The sequence below is a fragment of the Mastigoproctus giganteus genome, chromosome 11 (genome assembly GCF_048544385.1).
Source record: "Mastigoproctus giganteus isolate SK-2022 chromosome 11, ASM4854438v1, whole genome shotgun sequence".
Taxonomy (NCBI): domain Eukaryota; kingdom Metazoa; phylum Arthropoda; class Arachnida; order Uropygi; family Thelyphonidae; genus Mastigoproctus; species Mastigoproctus giganteus.
Window position 1 is genome coordinate 50,798,071 of NC_143585.1, and position 25,981 is coordinate 50,824,051.

Sequence of the window (25,981 nt, forward strand, 5' to 3'; positions counted from 1 at the left end):
AAACTCGGGTTTTTCATCCCGCTATGCCCTCAATTTATTGTTAATGTGTAGTGCCTATAAATTGAAGATATAGATGGATAAAAAAGCTCAGTTCTCTTGGGGAACCACATGATTCCACCTCAAGTTATAAACCGTCTAACGCACTCCTACTTCAAACATTTGTTATTTAAGGGGCCACGTCCATTATTTTTGTTAGGAATGAAACTTTTGTAAGTTTTACATCTTGTCAGAAATTTACTTATACAACTGAAACTAAATGTAAAAAAAAAAATAATTTGGCTAACAGTACAAAAATGGAGCTTGTTTACAAATGTTTCTAAACGTACCCACTTAAAGAAATAATCTTCCATTACTTTGTGCATTAAACACAAAAGGACACGAAATAATAATCCACATCGAACAGTCACTGACGATTCTGAACAACTTTTATCATCGTTACAAATAACGGATCAAATTTATTACTATTTCTCCTCGTTTCTTCGGTGAGTTTGGCAAAGAAGCTTTATCACATCATTCGAAGTCAGAAAATTCACTTGTGTGCCTGTCAGCTGTTTCTGTCAAAGCACGAGAAACAAACGGCATTAAAACTGAACTATGTTGTGAGAAGCATTACATCTCCATGGTTACGCCTTGCGCGGTACGTTGGTTTTTTACCAATGAAAGAATTGGGCGGTCAAAGGCACATCATTTTAATTTGTTTAAGGAGCTCTCAATGACTGCTGTTTTCAAGATGGATCATGGTGCTATCCACGGAAATATCACGCGTAATATCACTACCTTTTAAAATAATGAAGCTTCTTTTTTGCAGTTTTTTTTTTAAATCGTGGTGATAGGATATTGAGAAAGTTTCTTTAGAATTTGTAAGTAATACGTTAAACATTTTATATCAGAAAGAAAGAAAAAAATCCACGTTATCAAATACGTTGTCAGCTTCGTTTTGTATAAATGAACAGTAGCGCCTCCTACCATTCTTTTTGAAAATAAATCTGTCAAAATTAATATTGTATTAATTAATTAAAATATACTTTTTAAATCCACATTATCAAACACATTGTCAGTTTCGTTTTGTATAAATGAACAGTGGCGCCTCCTACAATTCTTTATAAAAAATCAACCAAAAATATTAATTAATTAAATAAAATATATTTGTTAAATCTACATTATCAAATACATTGTCAGTTTAGTTTTGTATAAATGACCAGTGGCGTCTCCTGCTATTCTTTTTGAAAATAAATATACCAAAAATAATATTAAATAATTAATTAATTAATTAATTTAAATATATATTTTTTTCATTTATTACTATTAAATTTTATTATTCAGACTAGGAGAACACAGACAGTACATACACTCAAAAGAAGTGCTTATTAAATTTAATTTTAAATTGAAATTAAAATTTTACTTAAATAAAATTACATTCATAATTTGTAGCCAATATTGGGGAAAAATTTATATAAAAAAACAATTGTAAACTAACCGGTGACAATGAGTGCAGATCCCTGGGGTGGTCCAGTTTCAAAGGGAGGTTCAGGATATTTATCAGGATCACCGTCGTGGGAACAGATTGGCCTTGGGGTTTTGGTACTAGTAGGAGCTGGTCTATACCCTGTCCTGCCCATTGACGCGGTTTATGATGAGACCGCTTAATAGTTGGTACATAGAAGATCTATAAAAGAAAATGAAAATTTCTCTGTTAGTAAGAAAAAGCCAAAATAAAAAAAAAAAAGAAAGCTTACTAAACAGCAACAAAAAATAGTCAGATGGACAAGACAGGAGAAAATGGATTAAAGGCATTTTTAGGAAGTTAAGAGAGGTCTATAAATCATATCGACGTCAAGAAGAGATTTTGATATACATTATTTAAATAAATGCCGCAAGCAGCCGGAAAAGTTTTTGTGCGAATTCACTATCAGGCTTATATTGCTGATTTTAGTTTTGAGATCAGCTTCTAATTCGTTCTTCGATATTTTTACAAAGAATTGCGTGTTGTAGAAACCATAACTAAGGCATAAAAGTCCGTTTCAGACAATTCTTAAAAATGACGGATGTCAATTGAGCAAAAACAGTTTTGTAAGGGATGTCTTGCAGAACCATATAACCGCACCACACTTACGAGATGTGATGCGAACAACAGAATCACATACAGCTCAGATTTTTTTCCCTTTTTTTATCTTAACTTTCTTGGAATATATATCTCTTTGTCTATCAGACTTTTATAGACACAATATATAGTTCATACGATTGTGTGAAATAAAGATGCAAACACCTGTTTCACAGTTCTTGGTATTGTAGCTTCAAGTTCTAGGGCTCCAAAGTGATTCCCCTAATTTGAATACGTTTCTTTTGCAGTGCATCTTGCAAATGTAGTGAGGTTTCTAACGATATGTCCAGCCAGCGCATATTCTTCGTCATTCGGAACTTATTAATATATTTATTTGAAATTTTTGCCAGAAAGAAAGCTATATAAGCAATATTGTTAAAACCAAGTGATACAACATTTCCATTAAAAATTATTAGTTTCATAAACATACACTAGGTTCAGGAGAAAAAGTTTTACCGATGATGTTTTTTGTATTTTTGTAATTTAATCAGCTCTATTCGAAAATTGGCTTCGACACAGGTTACTTTTAATCAAGCCAAGACCATAATTTGCTTAATAAACGAAATCCGTTGCTACATCGAGGCAAAATAATCAACATAGAATTCAAAGAAGTTTTCTGCTGCTATTACGAGAGAAACCAATGAATTCCGAGTCTTCCTGATAATACAATATCCTACGTGCCAGAGGGGAGGAAAAGAACTCTGGGTACAGATAAATGATAGCTATTGTGCTTTAAAACTGAAGTGGTGTTGAAGGATAGTAGGTTTATGTTAACTTTGCTGGGCCTTTTAGAGTCAGCAGTACCAGTAGGGAGCGTTCGTTGATGAAATGAGCTATCCCTGCAGCTGGGGTCCCCCAATAAGTAATCTACTGGTAATGTCGGGGTGAGGGATCGGATCCAATAGCGAGAATCTGTGAATAGGTTTCACTCAGCCGACCGTAATTCTATGTTTGAATACAGACAGAAATGTATTCAAGGTAGAGGGACATTAGAATAGCTAAAAAGAGAATAATGAAAACAGTGATACGTATTTATGGAAAAAAACGGACTTTGCCTGCTCTTAGAAGAAGGAATTTCTGTTATTCAGTTAATGAAATATCTGATTCTTTTTTTTTTTTTTTTTTTTTTAGCTGCGAGAAATTAAAGAATAGAATTTATAAAAGGCTGCGTTTTTCACTTTGGATATAGGCTTTTTGTTAAATGTTCCTCAGGGAATACATGGTACTCCTAATAGTTTTTCAGTATAATAGGATTTCCATATGAGTCACTACTTTTAATAATTGCGTTGTTTAATGTGGAAATATGTAGATTGAAATAATGGATCGTTTGATAAGTATAGAATGTATTATATATATATAGTGTTCCAAGCAGCTTTTCAGTAAACTAAGGAAGTTAAATATGCGCTATACTTTGATTTTTTAACTTTTCATATCTGGCATAACTTTGAAAATTTTACCTTGGGAAAATAATGGAGAAAAATAAATGTTGGACACATTTTAGGACAGGGTACTGAGAAAAAAAAGGCTGTGGTTAAATCTTGTGATTAATAGAAGGGACTACTTCCTAAACTATCTGGGAAGGATGATAAAGGGGGTGTCAACGCATTAGGCTGTCTGCAGTGAAGCTGCATGGTTTTTTTTTTTATCCCGTTTTATCTCAGTTTCCTATTTTTAAGGATGATAAACCCTGAAACTCGGGTTTTTCATCCGAAAAATAGGAAACGGACCACAGATATACACCCGTTAAAATTAGATATACTAACTCCCCGTGTCTTTAGTTACCAAGTATATATATAAGCTTTCTTATCTAAACATCGTTAAAGTTTTGGAAATTATTCTTGATTCTTTATGAAGAATCAAGAATAATTTTCCTTTTCAGCTGAGTCATCGCAAAAATAGGTAATTACACAAAACTAAATAAAAATAACTGCCAAGCTCCATAATTTCTCTCTCTCTCTCTCTTCCCCCCACTTCTATCGCTATATTACTATTTGCATTCACCGACAGGCGCGCATTGCACCCGCCAGCACATATAATTAGCTTCTCAGGTCTTGAGCTTTCTCGCTGAAGCCAATTGCTTAGCAGAACAGGGCAAGAAATTAATGTTACCGTGTAAGGGAGTAATAACTAAAAAGGTTTCTCATTCGGTCTCTTCCCTTTCCATCAATAGGAAGACTAAGTATTGCTGCCAAAGATCAGAGAATGATTGCGCAAACAGGCTTTGTTGACTTGTTGATGAATGTATGGTATGTTATCAATATCCCTATAGCTATCATAAGGGGAAAAAGCGTAATTGAATCGTGGACAAACAGAAGCATGCAGAAAATATACAAAAGCACAGAGTGCCGACAAAGAACCAAAGATACCTAAAATTCATACAATATTAGGGGGAAAAAAACATAAAAAGTCTGTGCGTTCCTTTTATAAAACATTAGAAACTGTTTCTGTAAGAGTGATTTCATGTTCCAATGATTTTTTGTTAAAAAATACCATGGTCATTGTTTAAATTATAAGTTCTGATCAAATTTTCTTAGAACGTGAAATCACCTTCTTGTGCAAGAACTGTTTTAAATGTATCGGCAATTATTTTGCAGCATTTTGCATACCAAAACATTATTTAAATGCACTAATGCAAATTAATGTTTGCTAGTAGATAACTCCAGTAAGCTACATAATTTCCATTTACCGAATCACATCTAAAATCTTGATGATCTTTCTAAGGGAAAAGTTACATTGATATTAAGGACCAAATCTCTGTGCTTAGGGGATTGCTAATGCCTTGCAGTTTCGGAGAGTTGGTTATAACAGACATATGTAAAACATTAAATGAGGTAGTTGGTACTCAAGCGCGGTTTTTCTGTGTCTTCCACGCAATTGTATAAATGTAATGGGTTATTAGATTTGGAGGATCCGGCAAAAACGGAAACAGACCAATTGGCTATCTATTACTGGTTTCCATTCATCTTAAAACCACCTCATCTAACCCTGCACAATGGTTATTACAGTAGCATCGGATGGTGATCACTCCTTTTCCACCGGGAATAATCATCATCATTCGAAATATTTGTGATTTGTTTCACGTATCTGTCCTTCTACCTATATGGGTTTTTAAAAGAAAATGAAGAACCCTTAGAATTTAAAAGAGCATACTTAACATTAGTAGACGGTGAGATAGCCAAGGAAACACAGAGGAATAATGCCATTTATAGAAATTTCCAATAAAATTATTCATAAAATTTCGCACCGATAAAATATTCATAGACTCCAACAGAATTATTCATAGAATTCGGAGGATTGTTTTAGATTATTTACGTATAAATTTATAAAATATATTTATTAACTCATTGGAATGCAGTCAATAGGATTATTTTTGAAATTTTTATAATTCGTCTTTAGCGTCTTGGAATTAGTTCTAAAATTTGTAAATCTGTTCTTAGAAATTCATTAAGTTATTTATAGAATTATTTTGAACAGATGGATGGGCTTAACTTTTTATAGGGTGGGAGGGATGCCAGTTCTTGGTTGTTATTATATTATGCCAGTTCTTTGTTGTTATTATATTATGCCAGTTCTTTGTTGTTATTTTTAAATTAATTTTTTTTTTATTTTAGCTATGATCGTATTAGGCGTCGCTATAAATTGAAAAAATATACAAAATCGACCAGATATATGCTATATATCTTCTCTACTAACCACGAGGGCTGCTCTGCTTATGAAATACCTATTCTTAAGTATAATTGTTTTTTCCACTTGTCACTGGTTTGGAGAAGTCTGGGTTCGAGTTCCGTCGTTAATTGAAGCAATTTCTAAAGGCGTTTCAACTGGGGTTGTACTTAACCCATCTCAGCGGAGGGGAGTGAATAGGATTGTCCCTTTCAATTATTCTGTGTTTTTCAGTCCCCAACATTCAAATTAACCACACGTGTGCAGATATAATACATAATGGCGCAATATGGACTAAGTTGCTGATGTATCTAAAAATCGACCATAAAAATAAAAGACATCCTCTCGCTATCACTTCCTTTTGTTGTTAGTGTGGAGACAACTGTCATCTGGTCCGTCACCCATGGACAACTCAATTTCAGTACTCGACAGCGTGACTTTATATGCTTATTACGTGCAAGGAGACAATTTGAATTACAAACTACTTTCTGTTTCTCAAGTTAGGAAACGAAAACAATTGGAATTAATTTTCAAAATCACAGAATGAGCATCTAAAAATTCTTGCTGAATTTTTACACAAAGAAAACTACGAATGATGGGGAAAGGTCAGGGAATGACCACCGCATATCCCGGAGTAATATGGCCTTAGTTGCTAATGCTCCTAAAAACCAAATAACAACAACAACGAAGAAAACTGATACTAGGGCTAACCAAAATGCAATAGAAGTGAAAAACGACTTTTAGTATTTTAAAAAAAAAAACAAAAAAAAACCCCAGTTGAGGAATTCCTTTTTTTATCTACTCTGAAAAACTTTGACGTTGGCCAACATCACAGACAGTTCCAGATGTCACTCCCAAACCACCAACACTATTTCTTCCCTTTGTTATTCTTTCTCTTTCTCCGATTTTTCTTCTATTTTATCTCAGATCAATTTTCCTACCACGGAGAAGCGCAGAAAATATCAAAACAGTGTCAACAATCTGCACTCTTCCTTTCAATGAAGAGGGTATTCCCCACAGACCGACCACCAACCTGATAGAAAGTGGACAAACTTTTACCTTCAGTACTCCCAGTGGGAGAAGCGTTCCGAGCGCGATCTACTATTAAGTCCCTGCGAAGCGTACTGCTAAGTTAGTCTTTCAACCCCGAAGTGTTTCAAGGTTGGATGAAATATTTAGTCTGCTTAGAGCTGCTTTGGATGACGCCACAAACACAAGAAGCATTTAGCCCCGCGGAGCAGGAAAAACGTGGCTGTTCTTGGGAAACCAGAATTTCATTTTGGTTTGTGATCAGGCGTTTGAAACGTACTGCAAACAGAACAAGGAACTGCAATTCGCCCGCGCACACAACATAGTTCCAATCAACGATGGTGTTTCGAAGACTACTTCAGGGACATTTGACACAAAACACAGTTGACAAAAAAGAACTCGACTTCAATTTCCCTATAATGTGAGCTTTTGCCTTTTACTGCTTTTTTTTTGGTCCTTACCGTTCTTTATTTTTTTTTTTTTTCAATTTAAAAAGATTCGGTAAGTGTTTTATAATGTATCTTTTCTTAGGAGCTTACTTATTTCGATTCTGTGTACAGTATATCGCTTTTCTCGCATAGAATTCAATTTAGAAAGTGTCAATAAAGAAAAAGAATTACTGAATTAGGAATACCAGATACTTAACTGTAGCTCGAGTTCGATGCGATTTTGATTGTGTCTGTAAGTTGCGTGTATCCTGCTGTCTGTTTGCCTTTTTTTTTAGATGAAAAACCCAAGTTTCCGGGAGATAAAACCAAACAACACCTGGCTAGAGACACATTAACTCGGTCTCAGACGAGGGTTATTTGGTTACTTTCTCACATCTCAGGCGACCTGAAAGTGAATCTGGGCTCAAACCCGATTTAAATGGAATTCGTAGCCACTGTTCTAGCAGCGAGGGGTGTGCTTTTTATTTTATTTGAACATTTTTGTAATTTTTTTGTATTTTTTCTTATGCTAGATACAAATGTTGATTATTAATTATTTTTATGTATATTTGATCCAAACATGTGTACATAGAAATGTTGGATTAAATGTTTCGTGTGGGGGAAGAGGTTTATGACTAACAGATCAATTAAATTGAAAATTATCATGTAAAAAAACGGAGCTTAGACAAATTTCTATTGTTTTATGTTTGTTGAAGACTAGCACGTAATAATTATAGGGTGGTTATTCTTTCTGCTGCGCCATCCAAGAGTGATTTTGTGTTATATGCGTATTAATATAATCTTTCAGATAATAATAAACATATTTTTGGTCAGTTCAATTTTAACATTTCATCCGTCAAAAATCACTAAAGTTTTGGTCATATTTTAGGAGCCATACTCCTTCTCTGCATTTTTCTTTCAGCTATCATTTTCCGAAATGTCTTGCAAGCAATGTTTCGAGGGTAATGGCCAGGAAAGGAGTATTTTTTGGAAAAGATTTTCGATCGTTCTGACGCAGCTGTGTGGCTACTGCTGACCACTCTTCCATTCGCAAGAATCTCCTGGAATCTGGAGGCGGGTGGGGGGGAGTGAAGAAAGAGAGAGAATAGATAGAAAAGGAAATATTACACGGGATACCAAGAGACCTGAAGTGAGGTAGACAAAAATACAAAAAAAATTATATATATAAATCAAAAGAAAGAAAGAGAGAAAGCTTTCCGGAGAATAGATTAAGACTTTCTGATATGCTAAATTCGACTAGATTTTATTTGGAACATGAAATAATTTGATCAATAGCTTGATCATTGAAACTCTAGCCTTTGAAATTACTACAAACTAATGCTGAGAAATATTTTATTTGCTTTAATTAATTTCTTAAGGATATTATGTACAATAAATCGCTCTTTTTAGTGAAAATACAATTTACAAGTGAATTATTAATTACTTTTCAACACTATCTGTAATTAAATCTGCATATATATAAAAAAAAGAAATGAATTCACTCTTTTAAATTGTATTATTAGAAGGAGAACTAAACAATTTATATCTGAGAGAGAAAGAAATTAAATTTAATTTCAATAATTTAATTACACTATATTAATATATAGTGCAATTAAATTGATGGGGTAAAACGGAGGAGATCTGATTAGGAGAAAGCACTAGCAAAGTGAGAAAGCACTAGCAAAGTGAGCTAAGAATGGGAATAAGGAGTTCTTCCCATGTGTGAATACAAAAAAGAAGAGAGTAAATCAAATAGGTCTCTTAATTGGTTGCAGTGTAAGGTCCATAGAAATCCCAGCGGAAATGGCAGATGAGTTGAATAGATACTTCTCGATGATATTTACAGGCGAAAGCAAGCTAGCCTCCCTGAGGAATGTTAAGGAATCAGACTGCTGCAAAATAAGTGATATAATGATCTCAGAGAATGGTTTATTATAAAAGCTACAGAGGTTAGAGGATAGCAAGGCAGAAAATGGTATATATACAGTTATACTGATATATAATAGTTGTAATTAAAAAGGCTTCATGCGAGTGTATGTGGGGAACGTCAACGGGAGTGTCATTAGACTCCGAGAAGATCTCTTTGCACTGAAAAACTGCAAATATCATACCAATCTGCAAAGATGGTGCTAAAGAAGAACTGGGTAATTGTAGCCCAGTGAATTTGATTTGCGTAGTATGGAGAATTATGGATTCTGCATTTAAAGATGCACTTCAGAACTACTCGACAAGAATGGTACCTTGAATAAATCCCAGCATTGTTAAGAGGAACTTGGTCATTGGGGTAAATTACTGTGATGCAATCATTAAACAGTCAGATGCGGGTAACAATTTTGACATTATATACATAGACTTTAGTAAAGCTTTCGATAGCCTCCTCCAGTGCAGTAAAGGGCGATGGTTCCTTACACTGTTGTGACTAATAGTAATACTAATGCAAGCATTGAGGGAAGGTATATAAGCTAAAAGAAGCTGGAGTTGGTAGTGGTAAGGTCCTACGCTGGATAAAAAGTAGGAGACAAGTAGTTGTCTTAAATGGTCAGTATTCAAGTTGGACCAGTGTAACAAGTGGGGCCCCTCAGGGTTCGGTGTTCGAAACAGAAGAGAACCTTTTTAGAAATAGATCATATCCTATTTCTAATTTTCATAAATGATATTGACGAAGGTGTGTGTCAAAGCTTGCTAATGATTTGAAGGAGGGAAGTGGGGTTAACAGTTCGAGTCGGGGAGATGTTGGGTAAATAAAGTCTAATGTTTCAACATGTAAGGTAGGAAACAGAAGTCCAGGAGTCTAGTATAAGCTAAAGAAAGAGCAGCTAAAGGTGTTTCAAGAAGAAAAAGGTTAAAATAAGGACGACCAAATCAGTGATGAGTGCAAATCGAAGCACATGTGAGGAACGGCTTAGAAGGTCTGGACTGCAAAACATCTTAAGGGAGATCTGAAGAGGTTAAGTAAAATGAAGCATGTGAGAGAAGAACCAGGGAAGAGTCCAAATTTAAAATCTTAGAGAATGGCAGAAGATTCGATCTCATGAAGTTTATCTATGTTCAGAGGGTTGTCGGACACCGAATAAGTTGCCTCTCAATGTGGCAGATGGACAGCCTGTCGGTTCAAAGCGAAATTGGATGGTTACTTGTGGAAATAGAAACTATGAATATTCTGTTTTATTATTTTTATTTATTTATTTTAGCCGACAGAAAAAGTCCACTTCTTTGAATTCTTTGGCCTTACTAATACTAACTAATACAGTACATATATGTAAAGAAATAAAAACTGCATTTCCAAATGTGCTGCCATCTATCGACTCCTCTGAAAATCTTAGAAATAATTTTGAGAGATTTTTTTTTTTCCCAAGGGCAGAATGGCTAATGAGGCTATCGATGCGGACCAATTGAGGTATTTATGTAAGTAAAATCAAGGACGAATTTCAGCTCCCAAACGTTTTTCTATTGGAAGAATGACATTTTTATAATATCCTTCACCCACCTATGAACACCTGAATATCTTAACGTAGTTAGTGCCTAGAACAGACAAGTAAAATCAAATTTTAAAAGACAGCGTCATTGGGAATTTAAAATATTCGATGCCACATTCGAAAGAGATGCGGCTGACTTCATTTTCTTTGAGGATAAATATGGAAATTCCGTTCCTGATGCCTGCTATTTGAACCTTTCCCCACTGGCAGGTTGTTAGAAAGAAAGAAAGAACGAACGCTACTTTATGAATTTTGTCACGCATTTTGACTTCTTTCGGGATCGCGCAAACATCAGCAGACTTAGAATGTGAATACCTTTTCACGGATGTGTCTTCTGTCTTCTTCGTAAAATATCTTTTGCAAGATTCACTTGAATCGAGTATCAATAGAAAAGTCTCAATTTCTTTCTTGTTTTCCACTGACGTATTTTGCTTTTCATTAAGGTTTTCATCTTTTCCAGCTTTAATATCTTTGCTTCCCATTTTTTTAAAGAATTCCTTTTCTTCCTTTTCTTTTTTCTTTTCTTTCACCGCATATCCCCCCTACCCTTACCAACCAGAACATCTAACTAGGACAATAGTTGTTTGGACTTGAGCTGCAGAATTCTTCAAGACATTTCAAAAATCTAATTGACTCTCTACCTGACGGGAATTGGTTTACGTCAGTCCAGCGCCGAAGGCGCTCTTGTCTTGAATTTCAAAGCACTAATCCATAGAGATCACCTAGAAAAATCCCCGAGGCTAATACATAATTGGATTCACTAAAACAACATTAAAATCACTAAAATATAAAAGCATAAATCGATAACTTTACTGTCCTCAAGCAAACATACAATCCTTTTCTATAGTGTTGATGAAAAAATATATGGTAGAGGTTGACACAACTTTAAGCAAATGCAATCGCATTGAAGATACATAATATCCAATCATCATGACTCCATAAGGGAAACCCTTGGAGAATACAGAAAAGAAAATAGAGAATTATAGCATTTGACTTAGCAAAATTTTGGACGAAAGCATAGTTCTTTTGCTTGCAATGCTTAAAGGACTGAATAGCGGAGGTTGTTTTGAATTCATATCCTCCATCTATATTAATATTTCTTCAATATTTAGAAAATATTACTTAATTGTGTTATTAGAATAACGTAAATAAGTATCAGGATGTGGTTTTTATCCAGGCGATGGAAGTTAAAAGTTTTGTCATTTTCTTAGTAATTCACAAACTTCCCCCACCCATTTAGAATTTTTTAGACCACTGTCATGATCTTTTTCCACATTGAAACCAAACCAAGTTAGTCCATATATGAAACGGGGTGGGTGGTTTACTTTTCCAGAAATTTAAGTTTTTCATTCCAGAAGAACACCGATCACTGAATACATAGAATTTAAGGTTTACAGATACAGTATTATATCGATACTTGGGGCCTTAGTTACCTTAGCACAAAATCTACGACAACCAACCATTATGACAATATAGTGTTTCTTTGTATGTCGCTTAGAAAAGGTGAGAATTCGACTATATTTGTCTGGCGGTACCAGGGATACTCCCCCCCCTCCAACTCCGTGATGGTATCGCTTTGACGCATACAATACTCTGTAAAGGCTAGAATGTGAAGAATGTGTAGTTTTGTGTGTGTGGGTGGGTTATGCTGTTATGTTGTTCATCTGGCGTTTTCGCCTAGGGGCCCGTGGAATACCACCGATCTCTTGATTACCTTCGAATGGGATGGGAGAGTAGCTGCAGAGTAGCCTGGGGCTTTGTATGGAGTGAATTCGACTGTGGACATGTGCATATGTAAGGGCAGCACTTGGAACGTCAGTTCAGCTCGCATTGCTGTGAAAAACAGAATCAACTGTAAAGGGCCAGAAATGTGATTGGTGTAGGTTTGTGTGAATAATGTGCGTGTTGTTGTGTTCTGGCCACTTTTCTACCCAGAGTCACCTGGACAGATGATTCTGGGTACTCTTCCACACCACGGGAAAGTGGGCTAGTCACAGTAAAGCACGTACCGTCTCAAGAGAGACTCTGACCCACCTAGTCTTGCCAAAAGGTAGACTAGGATCCTCTAGGAACCCATTTCAGAGGAAAGAGAAAACAAAACAAAACCACCCATGGTGCAGGTTAGGAAAAAAACTTAAATTAGGTTGCACTAGAGCGCTTGAAAAAAATATAAATAAAAAATAAATAAAATAACGAAAATAAATTTAAAAAATTGGCTGCATTAGAGTGGGAACTCCAGGAAGAGCGCTTGAACAAAAAAAAAAGTTAAATTAGGCTGCACCACAGTGAGACTCAAGGCACAGCGCGTCGAGAAAAAAAATTCAATTAGGCTGCGCTAGAGTGGGAATTCCAGGCAGATCACGTGAAAGAAAAAAAAAAGGAAGAAAGAAAGGGGCTGCGAATATTGGGTCTCTTCAGTCACTGAAGAGGTGCGGTATCGTTAGGTGCCGTTACAACAATGTAACTCAGCTTCCTGCGCTCAAAGGCTTAGGTAGAATAAGATTGAAATGCTTTAGATTGTGAGGCGTTTGGAATAGAGGCTCTGGTCGATGTTCCGAGATATCTGGCACAGCCTGCGGCGAGGTCCTTCTTAAGTCATTGTACAACCTACATTCGAAGAGAAGATGTTTCCAGCTTTCTGGGCTGCCGCATAAACAGCGAATCTGTTGGTAGCAGACCCAGCAGATGTAACTTTTCGTTGAGGGACCCGTGTCTGGTAACCAAGTAGGTGAGAGAAAGCCAAGTCTTAGCCGTTTTCGAAGTTTTGAAATTGACATCAGATAAGAATTTTCTGGTAAAGGAGCCCATATGTGAGGTATCCCATCTAGACTGCCGAATTCGACTGTGTCATCAAAGACCTTTGTGAGTAGCACAGTGTTTATAATCGCCGACTTCCTCACACTGGGTGGTAAAAGCCTGGGTTCGAATCCCGCCAATTACACGAGGAAGTTTTGAGTTTTTTCACTCCTTGGCTGAATTAATCGGTTCAGGCGTGTAACTCGAATTTTTCTTCCAGAAAACCAGGCAAATCGACCAAAAAAAAAAAAACTACCATATTAGGGCTTTCCCAGAAGGAACTGATCTGCATGTGTCATATATCAAATTGCATGTGTCTGGTCGATTTGCTGGACGATAAACGCCAGTTTCCTGGGTTAAAAACTTTGCTATATCTGCCAGACACCGACTAATCCATCCAGGGAGTGAAATAAAGCCCACAAACGTTCCTTGCGTCATTGACAGGATTCGAACTCGGTCCTTTTTAACACCACGTGTGGGGAAGACTATGAATTATGAACATTGTGCTACTCGCGTGGATGGGCAAACCGACCAGAGAACACTCCAATTTATGGAGATGACATATTCTACGTATGTCATGGATGATATTGTTCTCGGGTATGACAGATTTTTTTTTTTTTGTGCCTTGAAAGAATTCCTCCCCTCTCTTATTAATTTTTTTTCACAGGGAACTATTAATAGCCAATCTCAGAAAATTTCTGAATCTCAGTTCACGTATATTATTATTATTTATTAACTTTTTCAATCCCCTGTACAGCGTTGAGCTAGGAGTGTTGACCAGTATAGAATAGATACAATTTACAGATGTGTTAATCTGATGCCCATGCATTATTCTCATGTCCTTAGTTACCTCTGTTTTACCTTAAACAGCTAAACTCTAAATTTACAGTGGCGAAGTAATTTTTAATCTTAACATGTTCCTATTTCTGTTTCACTTTTTTTTTAGTACAGGAAAAATTATGAGTTTTCTTTTTTTACTCTAAAGTATAAGATGTTCTGTGGTTTCTAAAGTCTGCATTTCAAATTTTCACCGAATAAAAAAATCTTAATACAGCGCCCAAAGATATGTGTAGATCTAGAATATCTAAAACATCTGAGTGCATTAGAAGTGGCGTAAATAAAGTCTGAGAATTCGGAAAAGTAATTAAGTGTCAGCGCATTAAAATTAAGGAATTTAGAAAAGCAATTAAAATATTTCAGTTGGATACAGAATTGTTTAACGAAAAAAAAAAAAAAGGTACTCTAAAGGGAGTGTGTAGCAAATGGGAATTCTTTCAGCAATTATGGATGCTAAGAGTTTCTTTTAATCAAGAAACTGACTTTTATGAAATATAATTGCGTGTTATTTATTATTTCTTCTATTACTTTCTTATATTCGCAATTGGTATTCTAAGTTTGTACGTGAAATTTAATGAGATGAGTAGCTTATGTACAGCATCGTATGCAGATTTAATAAAACGAAAGCCTTGTCATAATTTTCGACGCATGCGCTACTTAACTTCTGTTCAATGATTTTCAAAAGAAAGAATAAAGAAATTCTTTGATGATGCATTATATCTGCATATCAGCACACTGCGTATATTATAATTAAAGAAAACCATGTTATCCTCTTAGGAGAGGGCAACATGGTTTTTTATCCCGGAAACTGATCTTTGGTCACCAAACAGGCAAATCGACCTCAGAACACACATAATTTGCACGTATCGTATTATGTGAAGAGCAATATGATCTAAGTCCCTGATACGCCTAATATACAACAAACCAAGGGTAATCTCGAATTATCAAATATAATAAATAAAATAGGAATCCTCAAATATATATAGATACTATTCTTATCATACAGAAGTTAGATATTTCGATATTTCTTCACTTTATCACGGTTTTTTCTTAATTTTTCCTTTTGCAATTTCATCCGAGCTACCACAGGATACAACTATTGCTATTCACCCTAAGTAATCGAATGTCATTATTGTCAAACCAGGATTTAATAATAGGTTTTATGGATGATTTAGAAGTTACTTATCAGCTACTTCGCTGAAGAAGAAATTTTATTGGCTTTATGGCCAATAAAAGTTCTTCCTCATCTGGATTTCTGGTGGAAGAAACCATGCAGTCTCATGGTTGACCATGGTTTCTTCTACCGGAAATCCAGTTTTTATCCTGGAAAACAAAGAAACCGACTAGGAAGCCATACAATTTATAGACACAGTATACTGGCACTTGCCGGCCTAAGTTTCCCAGCCACAAACTCTAAATAACCCAACTCTTTGATCATCAGGTAAACTGGAGAGCAGAAGGCAAACCTTAAACAAACTATTGATTGACAGTCTCCTGACTTGACTAGGCATAGTCAAGAAACAAAATATATTTCTATAAACAAAATTTCTTTAGATTAGAATTAGAAAAAAAGCGTCCCTATTCTTTAGGGATCTCAGTGTAAAATCAAGATATCAGTTATGGCCATTCATTAGCTTCATTCTCTATCATATTCTTTTATTACGCGACAGCAAGGTGATGAAGATGTCCTCATGTACAACCCGGAGAAAATTCACAAAATTCTTCCTTCAAAGACCTGCGCTGCAATTTATCGTGATCCATATTTCCTTGGCTTTACATCCGATAATAAATTTCAGCCGCTGTATCTCGAAAGAGGAAACAATAGCAGTAGGCATAAAACACGCCACCTGTTGGCAAGCAAATGCTCCAACGATCCCCGAACAGCCATTTATAACAACCGCAAGAACTTTAAGTCGCCCATCTTCCAGTCTACGAATAGATAAACGCCCAGTAAAGCCGCATATATCTTTCTATAAACAAGCTCTCTAGTGCTGGCAATGAATGAAGGTGACTCACCTATACATCATCACAGAGGAAAGAAATAGCAGTCTCATGTACTGCCTATCAAGAGAGATAAAGGTGGCTTATCTGCTATCAAAAAGTGCACGCGGGGGAAGGGATGACTGGGTCGGCTCCATATGGACCTATTTTTAAAGTTGACTACGGTCCCATGCGACATACACATGCATGCGATAGATTTCGACTTAAACATCGCTACCCCGAAGACGTCACTTCACACTACGCCGAACTTATAGAAGCGGTGATAGCTAGCATCAGCGTTACGAACTCACTCTTCTTTATTTCTCCTTGGAATTCTTTTTTCGTTGATTTTTTATTCATATTATAAAGATCACACTTTTGGATGCTTCAATTGTCCTTTCACCATTCTCTTATTGGTTTGCCATCTTTGCTAAACTCATCACCCGAAAGTAAGATCCGGTGCATGCATTTGATAGGAATTTAGCATTTGATCGATGCTTTTGTAAAACGCAAGCATCCGAACAGGCATTGATAAAGGTTGCGATACTTTACGAACTGAATTATTTTTGTTAAGAAAGAAGATGGCCCAGACTAGAAAGAGAATTGACAATTCTGTCTGTGGTATTTTCGCTCCATCCTTTGGCTACTTTCGTTATTTTTTCTGTCATTCGTTTTGCTGATTTTCAGTCTCTACTTTTCCTTCTCTTCCTTTTTATATTTCTTTAAAAACGTTCTCGTTTGTACTAGGGGGAAAAACAGTTTGGTGCTGATCTCTAACGGACCTGAAAGAATTCTTGTTGTCAAAAGACAGTTTGGTAATTCTAAGGCTATCACATCTGCTGAATAAACCGAGTAATTCGAAGGTCTTCCTTCAGTTCTGGAAAGGTATCTAGAGGATGTGGTACAATTCTGATGCTCCTTTTCCACAGAAATTCAAAACCACAGGACGATACACGTGGTTTTATTTTATGGTATGAAGGAGAATTTTTTTTGCTGTTTCTCTGATCGTTCTTATTCGAAATTCTGCAGCACTGTGCGCAATCGGCATAATATAGCCCAATGATAATGGAATATTGTGATAATATACAGTATGCATTTATCAGCATAGTCTCTTCCAGCTCCCTCGAGGATAGCTCCCTGCATTAAGCACTGGTATCCCCCACAACAAGCGAAAACGCCCGGGTTCGAATCCCCTCAATGAAGTGAGGAACTTTATTAAGCAGTTTTCACAACGTTGCTGAGTTAGTCGATCTCAGGCACGAGCTGTATGGTTTTTACTGCCATAAACTCCAGTTTTTCATCCAGAAAACAAGAAAATGGTCCACAGAACACACGCAATTTGCAGACATAATACATACGGTACAATATTCCACGGCTCTCACATCTGCTGAATAAACCGAGTAATTCGAAGATCTCCCTTCAGTTTTGGAAAATGCCGAGAGTCGTGACAAATCTGATATATATGGAGCATGTGGTACAATTCTGAAGCTCAGAATTCATCTTCTAAGTCGCTGATACACATAAAACCTTACAACAACAGCTTTTCCAGCATTTTTTTCTCTTTTTGAGGAGTGGACTGAGAGTTTTATATTGGCTGCTTGGTTGTTTAATTGTGAAATCCTAATGCAACACTCTCACTGTTCGTAAGCGGTAATAATGTTGGTACGAAATTCATGACAAAGTTCTTCAAAGCAGTCTTTCAATTATTAACACGTAGTAACTTGTCATTGCGTCTGATGAGAGGTTAATAACCCGGAAATGCAACGTCTGCGCAGCGTTGACAGTAGCTATCTTCACCAAACATTCGATTCAAGACACTGAAGGTAGTCCGGTTTGGGGTTCATCCACTACAGTTTCCCTAAAGTCAGAAAATAGTTGACGCCCACGGAAAATATTAGCAAGCATGGATTCTAAAGCCATATTGAATATTTCTGTGGAAGTTTTCCATTTTTATCAATTTTTAATAAAGGCCATTTTGCGATGGTCTTTATTAAAATCTATATTTCATTATTGTAGAGCTGTTAGCCCACGACAGCCGTGAAAAGGATTTCGAACATTTATTTTATCACCAACTATTTTTCTAACATAAGACTTGGACTTTGTAAACACAAAGGTGGTTTGTTGATCAAGCATTTTATTAAATCTCTCTTTCTCCGTTTTAATCAGTATTTCTTTATTTTTTGTTGCTTCTTCACACAGCATCAAACTGTTCCTCAAAATCAGTTATCTCGACCCTTTACAGAATTCAAGGGCTTCCTTTCTCTTTCTACAGAGGCAATTTTCGAGCACTTGGAGAAGGAGACAGTCTCTCATCATGTGTTAAAGATCAGTGGCCAGCTGTGATTGTTACAGAAACTTGTGTACGTATTGCTTCAAATGGAAAACGATCACACTCCAGCTGTACTTTGATGGATAGCGAACCGAAATAAGAGTTTTATTCTTTATACGCTGTTAAACACGATATTCGACATTAAAAAGAATAAAAGAAAAAAATTAGATAAATATTTGTACTTGGGCAAGGCACATTACCAGTAAGTATGAACTCTACAAACGATAATAAGCCAGTGAACTGCAAATTCGCTGCGAAAGAGAAAATGGAAAAATATTTACTCTCTTACTGCAACAAATTCCAAACACGAACAGATAACAGTTTCAATACTTCCTTGAAATTTTATGAGCATCTGTTCCATTTCGGTTGTGCCAGGAATTCTTACCATGTTTCTAAATAATTATTAGTATTAATTTATTTCATTTTGCACAAAATGCTTAGCATCACCTGAAGAGATCTTCTTCTGGTCAAGTAGAAATAGGTTGGGCTCATTGACATTTACTTTGACTTGATCTCTTCTGCTCATTGACTTGACCAGAAGAGATCTTATTCTGGTCAAGTAGAAATGGGTTGGACTCATTGACATTTAGGCAACTATGTCCAGGGGGCATTAGTATATCGTGTTTTGCAAACGTGTGTCCCATGGTCGGTCTTCCTGAAATTTACAGTCTTAAGAAAAAATATAAAGAAATAATGAAATAAAAGCATAATAAAATTAATTTTAAACATTATCAGTTGTTAACAAAAATGAGAATGAACCAGGAAACTTATTGGCTGATTAAAAGTTGTAAGGTTTGCGGGGATTCCCAATTAACTTAAAGATACACTAGCAGACTGATGAAGAATAATTTGTCTTAAAGACCTTTAGAGGAAATCCCGATAAAGCTCCAAAACGTTTAAAAGAAGACAATCATTGGAACACAAAGATCAATAAAGTCAATAGATATAAATACAAGCCCAAACTCCACACTAACATTAAGTCCGGAATGTAGTTTTCTCTTTACTATTTTCTAAGGTCGTGATTACTCTTTGTGAGCACACAATCGAAGTTAATCGAAGTTAAATCGAAGTTTCCGACACAGTCCAAGTATTATCCCGCTTGGAAAGACGATGATAAGTAAGTTTTTCATACATTCTTCGTATTTTCTTGAGAAATTATTACTTCCCCGAGGAAGAGAAAACGAGCGGGAGACACCATGATGGGGAAGGAATGGAAATCAATGCAGTGATGCCAGAAGCAGAGGAGATGTGCAGATACATTCACTTTACACCCAAGCGTGGCGGAGAAGATGAAAAATGAAGGGAAAAAAAACCTTAAGAAGAATCAAGGAAAAGAAAAGCGTCCTTGTTTACTGTGGATGTGCGGCTTGAGATGATTATAGATATATTCGGAGTATGAGGATGCGTGACGCAATACAGGACACAGAAAATGGGTTTGGAGGTGCAATTGCTCTAACCACATAGAGTTAAGAGTAATCCAAAGTAATCCAAAATGTATTCAAAGCGCATGCAATCGAATTTATAAATCGAGGTTTGCATTAGTTCGTTTCTTCTCTCTCTTTTGAAATACTTTCGATTAATTCGTTGTGCTCGTAAACTGTTAATTTATCAGTTTCTTTAGTCAACGTATCGATTAAGGATTAGCTACACTATCTCACCAAAAATTGTAGATGATCATGAAATATGCAAATATTGTGGCTTATAAAGGTGATCGTCGGAAAGCTCGATATTCATTTAGGAGAATGATAGTTGGATGTAATGTGAGGAAAATATCAGTGTGCTATTTCTCAGGACTTAAACATTCCCAAGTCCACAATTAACTAAGTGAAAAAGCAATGGAATAACGCCCCATATCACAAAGAAATGGTGGATTATGAATGTATAGTTTGAAGAGAACAACATACATTGGAACACTGCAGTAGCCAGCATAGAACATAGATCTCAATCCAAATGAAGGTTTGAGATGCATTTGAATGCAGAATGAGAGTACGACAAAGATGGTCTTCTTCACTGAATTGGAAGAATGATTTAAAGAAGTAGTGGAGTCTAATAGAAAGTCAGTAGTACAATACTACTGGTTTTCTTCTAGAAACTAGTAGTCGTCTACGACGCATCGTAGAAGAAAAACAGTATTGGGATTCTCCAAGTGGATTGACTTCAGATAATGATCTTTGAATGTGCAACACATCAAACCTTTTTTTTTCAGCAGAACAGATTCTCTTGAGATTATTAAATCGAAATATTTCTGCTGACGCTACCATGCACTATCAAAACTTGAAGACAGATTGATTGGATGGGTTACGAGATTTATTGCAGAAGAAGAAATTCGTGACTTCCAATTCCACTAATATCGAAAATTGAAATCAGCATAGTATTAAAAGAAATATAATGCCACTGCCAAAGAGAATGTACAAAAATCATTTTCATCATAATTATAGGCATTGTAAAGATGTTGGGATGCTCGTAGAGAGTCATAAAATTAGTATGCTAAAGGTGACCACAAAAAAACTCAAACTATTATATTAGGACCACCCATTATTTCTAACATACCCATATATGTATTTTATCTGCAAATTGCGTGGGTTCTCTTGTCGATTTGCTTGTTTTGGTGGAAGAAAAACCCCTGTTTCTGGGGGGGGGGAGCCTGAGACCGACTAACTCAGCCGCCGAGTGAAAAAAGTCCATTAAAGTTCCTCTCGTCATCGACGGAATTCAAACCCGGGCCTTTACCACCTGGTTTGGGGAGGACGGTGACGATACCACTGTGCGAGCAGAAAAAGGTGACCACAGCACTAAAGATTAATGATAAAATATACTTATGACCATCCCATCCGAATGGGCTATACCGGATAGCTCAAAGTATAAAAAGCGAGCAATTTTCTAAGCTGGATCAATGGTAATTTGCATCGGGTCGTGCAAGTCAAAGTGAAAAGTAGCAGTCACTGGACGTAGTAACGATATCACGGAGTTTCAAAAGGGCATGATTGTGGATGCTTCCATATCGGAAACGGCATGTCTTGTCGGTTGCTCACAGACCACTTAAGGTGTACAAAGCATGGTATCGAACGGTTAAACCACCTCCTGCCAAGAGAAGTATAAAGGATTACCAAGGTAATAAGATTAATAACACGATAATAAGGTGAAGGATTGAGCAAGGTGTTCGTGTTAAACGAAGGGTGGCGGGTTATATGGGCTCAACGGCAGATCACTGTACAACAGTTTACATTGCAGTACAATATGGGGAATATTTAAAATAACTAAATGCACAAGGCATAATACTTTAAGAGTTTAATATCTATATAATATCGGTGTGTAGATACACCATAGACAACTCTTAAAAACTACAAAGTAGTTATTGTGGGCATCATTTGCTCTTTCTCATATTGTGCTCTGCCTTCACGACGAGTTGCCATGATAATGCACTACCTCGAATAAGTAACGCTTCACTAATAGAGAAGACTATTGTTACTTATTCTCAGTGAGTACCACCACCCAGGCATGTTTCAAGGCTATTGGCCTTGAAACATGTCTGGGTGGTGGTATCTACACACCGATATTATATAGATATTAAACTCTTAATGTATTATGCCTTGTGCATTTAGTTATTTTAAATATTGTCATATACACCTTTTGGCATCTCTCATATTGTGTGATTATCTTCACAACTGGGTCGTCATCTCTGCAATATCTGGGTACTTGCCTGCCCTCACGGATTACAACAGTCTTCTCTATTGGGGAAGCGTTACCTATTGGAGGAATTTGAGTGGTGTGAGTTGAAGAGTTACTGTCCCTTTCATTCTTCGACATGTTTCTTTTCCTCTTCCACTACTACTATTACTTTCCCTCTACCTTTTTGCTTTTCTAAGTCTAATAGGGACAAATGGTTTGAGTTTTATAATTCATTTGTTTGATCTGGTCCAATGGGTTTTTTTCACATTAAATTCACAATAGCCTTGAAACATGTCTGGGTGGTGGTACTCACTGAGAATAAGTAACAATAGTCTTCTCTACTAGTGAAGCGTTTCTTATTCGAGGTACTGCATTATCATGGCAACTCGTTGTGAAGGCAGAGCACAATATGAGAAAGAGCAAATGATGCCCACAATAACTACTTTGTAGTTTTTAAGAGTTGTCTATGGTGTATCTACACACCGATATTATATAAATATGGGGAATGCAAGAACAATATCCGAAATGGCGATGCTCAGCGCACTCAGAAGTATGGCGATTCCACAGCAGACGATCCAAGACGCACCCTCTCCTCATCGCTGATCATCGTTGAAGGCGAATTCTGTGGTGTCAACAACACAGAAATTGGAAGACTGGAAACGAGTGTGCTGATCGGATGAATGCAAATACCTGGTGCAACATGCTGGTGGATGCCTTCGGGTATTGTGCAAACAACACGAGTCCATGGACCCGTAGTGCATGGTGCCCACTGTCTAGACAGGTGGCGGTAGTTGCTTAATACGGGTTATGTTCTGCTTGCAAGAATTAGAACCCCTGGTATGTATAGATCAACTTTTCAGTGGTGAGGTCTATCGGCAGCTCTGTTTGCGCTTGTAGCACAGTGGTATAGTCACCGTCGTCCCCCCCCCTGGTGGAAAAGGCCCGGGTTCGAAACCCGGCGATGATGCGAGGAACTTTAATAGGCTTTATTCACTCCGTGGCTGAGTTAGTCGGTCTCAGGCGTAGATAGGAAGGTTTTGTTTTCCCCAAGAAACTCAGTTTCTTGGGGAAAAAAACATTTGAAATGTGTTTTAAACACATTCGAAATGTGTTTTAAACAATTCAAAGCTTGTGTTCAGCACTCCATATTCGCCATCTGATCTGGTAGAGCCAATCCCTTGCTATCGAAGAAAGTGATCAAAATCACGTTGGATTTTGATATTTGGAAATGACTTTTTGTGTGTCTCGGAGAACGTGCAGATCTTCTGTTTTCCCAAATCTGTTGTCATAATTGCTTTTCCTATGATCGGAAGCGTTATTATTGGATGTCCATTGTGCTTCCAGATCCTTACTGCCCTTTTGAAATCTTGCAACAACACTGTGACAACTCAATCTCACTTTCCCCAACTGGAAACAAAATTTAATTTTCGTTCTTTCTTCCATCAACTAACACAAAGAAAACAATTTGAACAACAAAACGACTGCATGTGAACGACTTACGAAATGCAATTGACCTTGTAAAGGGAAACAGAAACCGACCATAGATTACCCACCATTTAAAGATGCAATATACTAGCTTCATTATATATTCACTCAGCTCATTTTGGAATTCCTCTTTAAAAGATAAATTACAAAAGAACAAATAAACTGTTATTTTTCAAGGGACTCTCTCTCTCTCTCTCTCTCTCTGAATACCATTGCATTTTGCTGATCACGTATGCAAATAAAGAGATGGTCGCCCCTCACTGACAAAAATCTGGTAAAACTTCCATATTGTCATTTTCTGCCTCACACACGTTCTCAACTAGTAGACATATGAAGTCACCGACGCCCAACAGAATATCCAAAAGAAAGAAAGAAAGAAAGAAAAAAAGAGAATGAGCACGTGAACTAAGCGCGCCATTAATCAGCCCCTGCTCTACCGCCCACAGCTGTTAGTCATTTGTCAATGCACAGTGTAGCCCTTGATATCTGGTTACTTAACACTCGTCAGATAGACTTCTGTCCGCTCAGAGCTGTTCATTCACTGTTTCACTCGCCGACAGTTGCAAGAGTTACTGTGATGGAAGGCGGGAAGAGAAAGGGGGAGAGAGAAATGAAGGGTGGAAGAGGAGGGATGGTTAGTGTGTGTGTGTGAATTCTTTCTTTTATCGTAAACCCCAACAACAACGGTGCATCTCTTCTTACATTTTGGTTTCCTGAAATTTCGAATGAAATAAAAGATTTGGACCAGAAAACAATGAGAAGAGAGGATGCTGGGAATTTAACGCTGGCGTTCTACATGAGGGAAACAACTAACTGTTATTTCTGTAGGAGGGAGAACAGCCTTTAAACAAAACATACGCAGAAGTGAAGATAGTGCTGTAGCCAAAATAAATCATTTCCGGTTGAGTTTTGCTGAGATATTTTACATAATTCGGGAAGCGTTGGCCAGAAGTTATGCAAGGTCACAAGTGCAGTTCTTTGCTTCTAGGAACAACAAAGGGGAGAAAAGAAATCCAAAGGAAAAAAGCTCTGACAAGAAAGAAGCTCTCAAAAGATTGTCTAAATTCTATTCTAGTGAAAATCGTTTGTAATTTTAGTTTTAATTTATTTTATGATGACAAACAGCAGAACATATTTGTTTTTATAAACCAACTGAGGTTTTTATCAAGTTCACAAACCGAAGTTTGTATTATACTTACAAACCGAAGTTTATATTTCTAAAAACATTTTTTTTCTCCCTAATAATATTTCTCATAGATCATACTTTCATAACGAGCTGCCTTGCTATCGCATCAAAAATATGCATCTTTCGTAATGAAAAACATCATCGTCAATATTTTTAATAATAATGCATTATGGGAAAATTTTAATTCAGACTTGGGTTTATATACACTGAGTGATCACTGAATTATGACCACCTACCTAATACTTCGTAGGTCTTCCTTTTGTCCTCATTACAGCAGCTCTCTGACGTGGCATTGATTCAACAAGATGTCGGAAGCGTTCGGGAGGAATGGCCAACCAAGCTGTGTGTAATGCGGTCAGCAATGCAGGTATGGAGATGATTGGTGTATCGAGACTCCTAATATGCCTTTCCATAGTGTCCCAAGTGCTCTATGGGATTGATATCGGTGGAGTTCGGAGGCCAATCGATATGCTGGAAGTCAGAACTGTGTTCCTCAAACCAAGTGCCCGATGGCTTCACAACAAGTGCCCGATGGCTCAACGCATTGTCATCTTGGAAGACCATCGCCATTCGGGAAAAAAGTGTAACATAGCGAGCTGTACACAGTCAGCAAGCAGTTGACGATAGCGAAGGCCACTGATACGTTGTTCCACATGCACCAGGGGTCCAAGTTCCTACCAGTGAAACATGCCCCACACCATACAACCGCCTCCATCGGCCTGCACTTTTGGATCAAGATGGATCATGCATAATGGATCAAGAGCCTCGTGTTGTTGACGCCAAATCCGTACACGACCATCATGATGGATCAAGAGTCTCATATTGACGCCAAATCCGTACACAATCATCACGGTGTGGAGTAAATAACGTGACTCATCCGACCAGCACATCTTCTTCCAGTCTTCTAATGTTCAAGTTGCATGCTCTTTGCACCAGGCGAGTCTTTTACGCCGTTGAACCTTAGTAGAGGATGTCGTAGGGGTCGTCTGCTGGTATAGCCCA

The 25,981-nt window shown here is 36.9% G+C and overlaps 1 protein-coding gene across 3 annotated transcripts in view; it reads right to left on the reverse strand.

Moving 5' to 3' along the window:
• The window catches only part of LOC150078005 (teneurin-m-like), a 401,155-nt gene that overhangs the window by 73,112 nt on the left and 302,062 nt on the right, over window positions 1–25,981 (reverse strand). For all 3 annotated transcript variants that reach the window (XM_090385355.1, XM_090385357.1, XM_090385358.1), the window contains one exon: window positions 1,478–1,666. In XM_090385355.1, coding sequence (XP_090241481.1) covers window positions 1,478–1,619 — 142 coding nt within the window. In that variant the 5' untranslated portion in view covers window positions 1,620–1,666. The remainder of the gene's footprint in view (window positions 1–1,477; window positions 1,667–25,981) is intronic.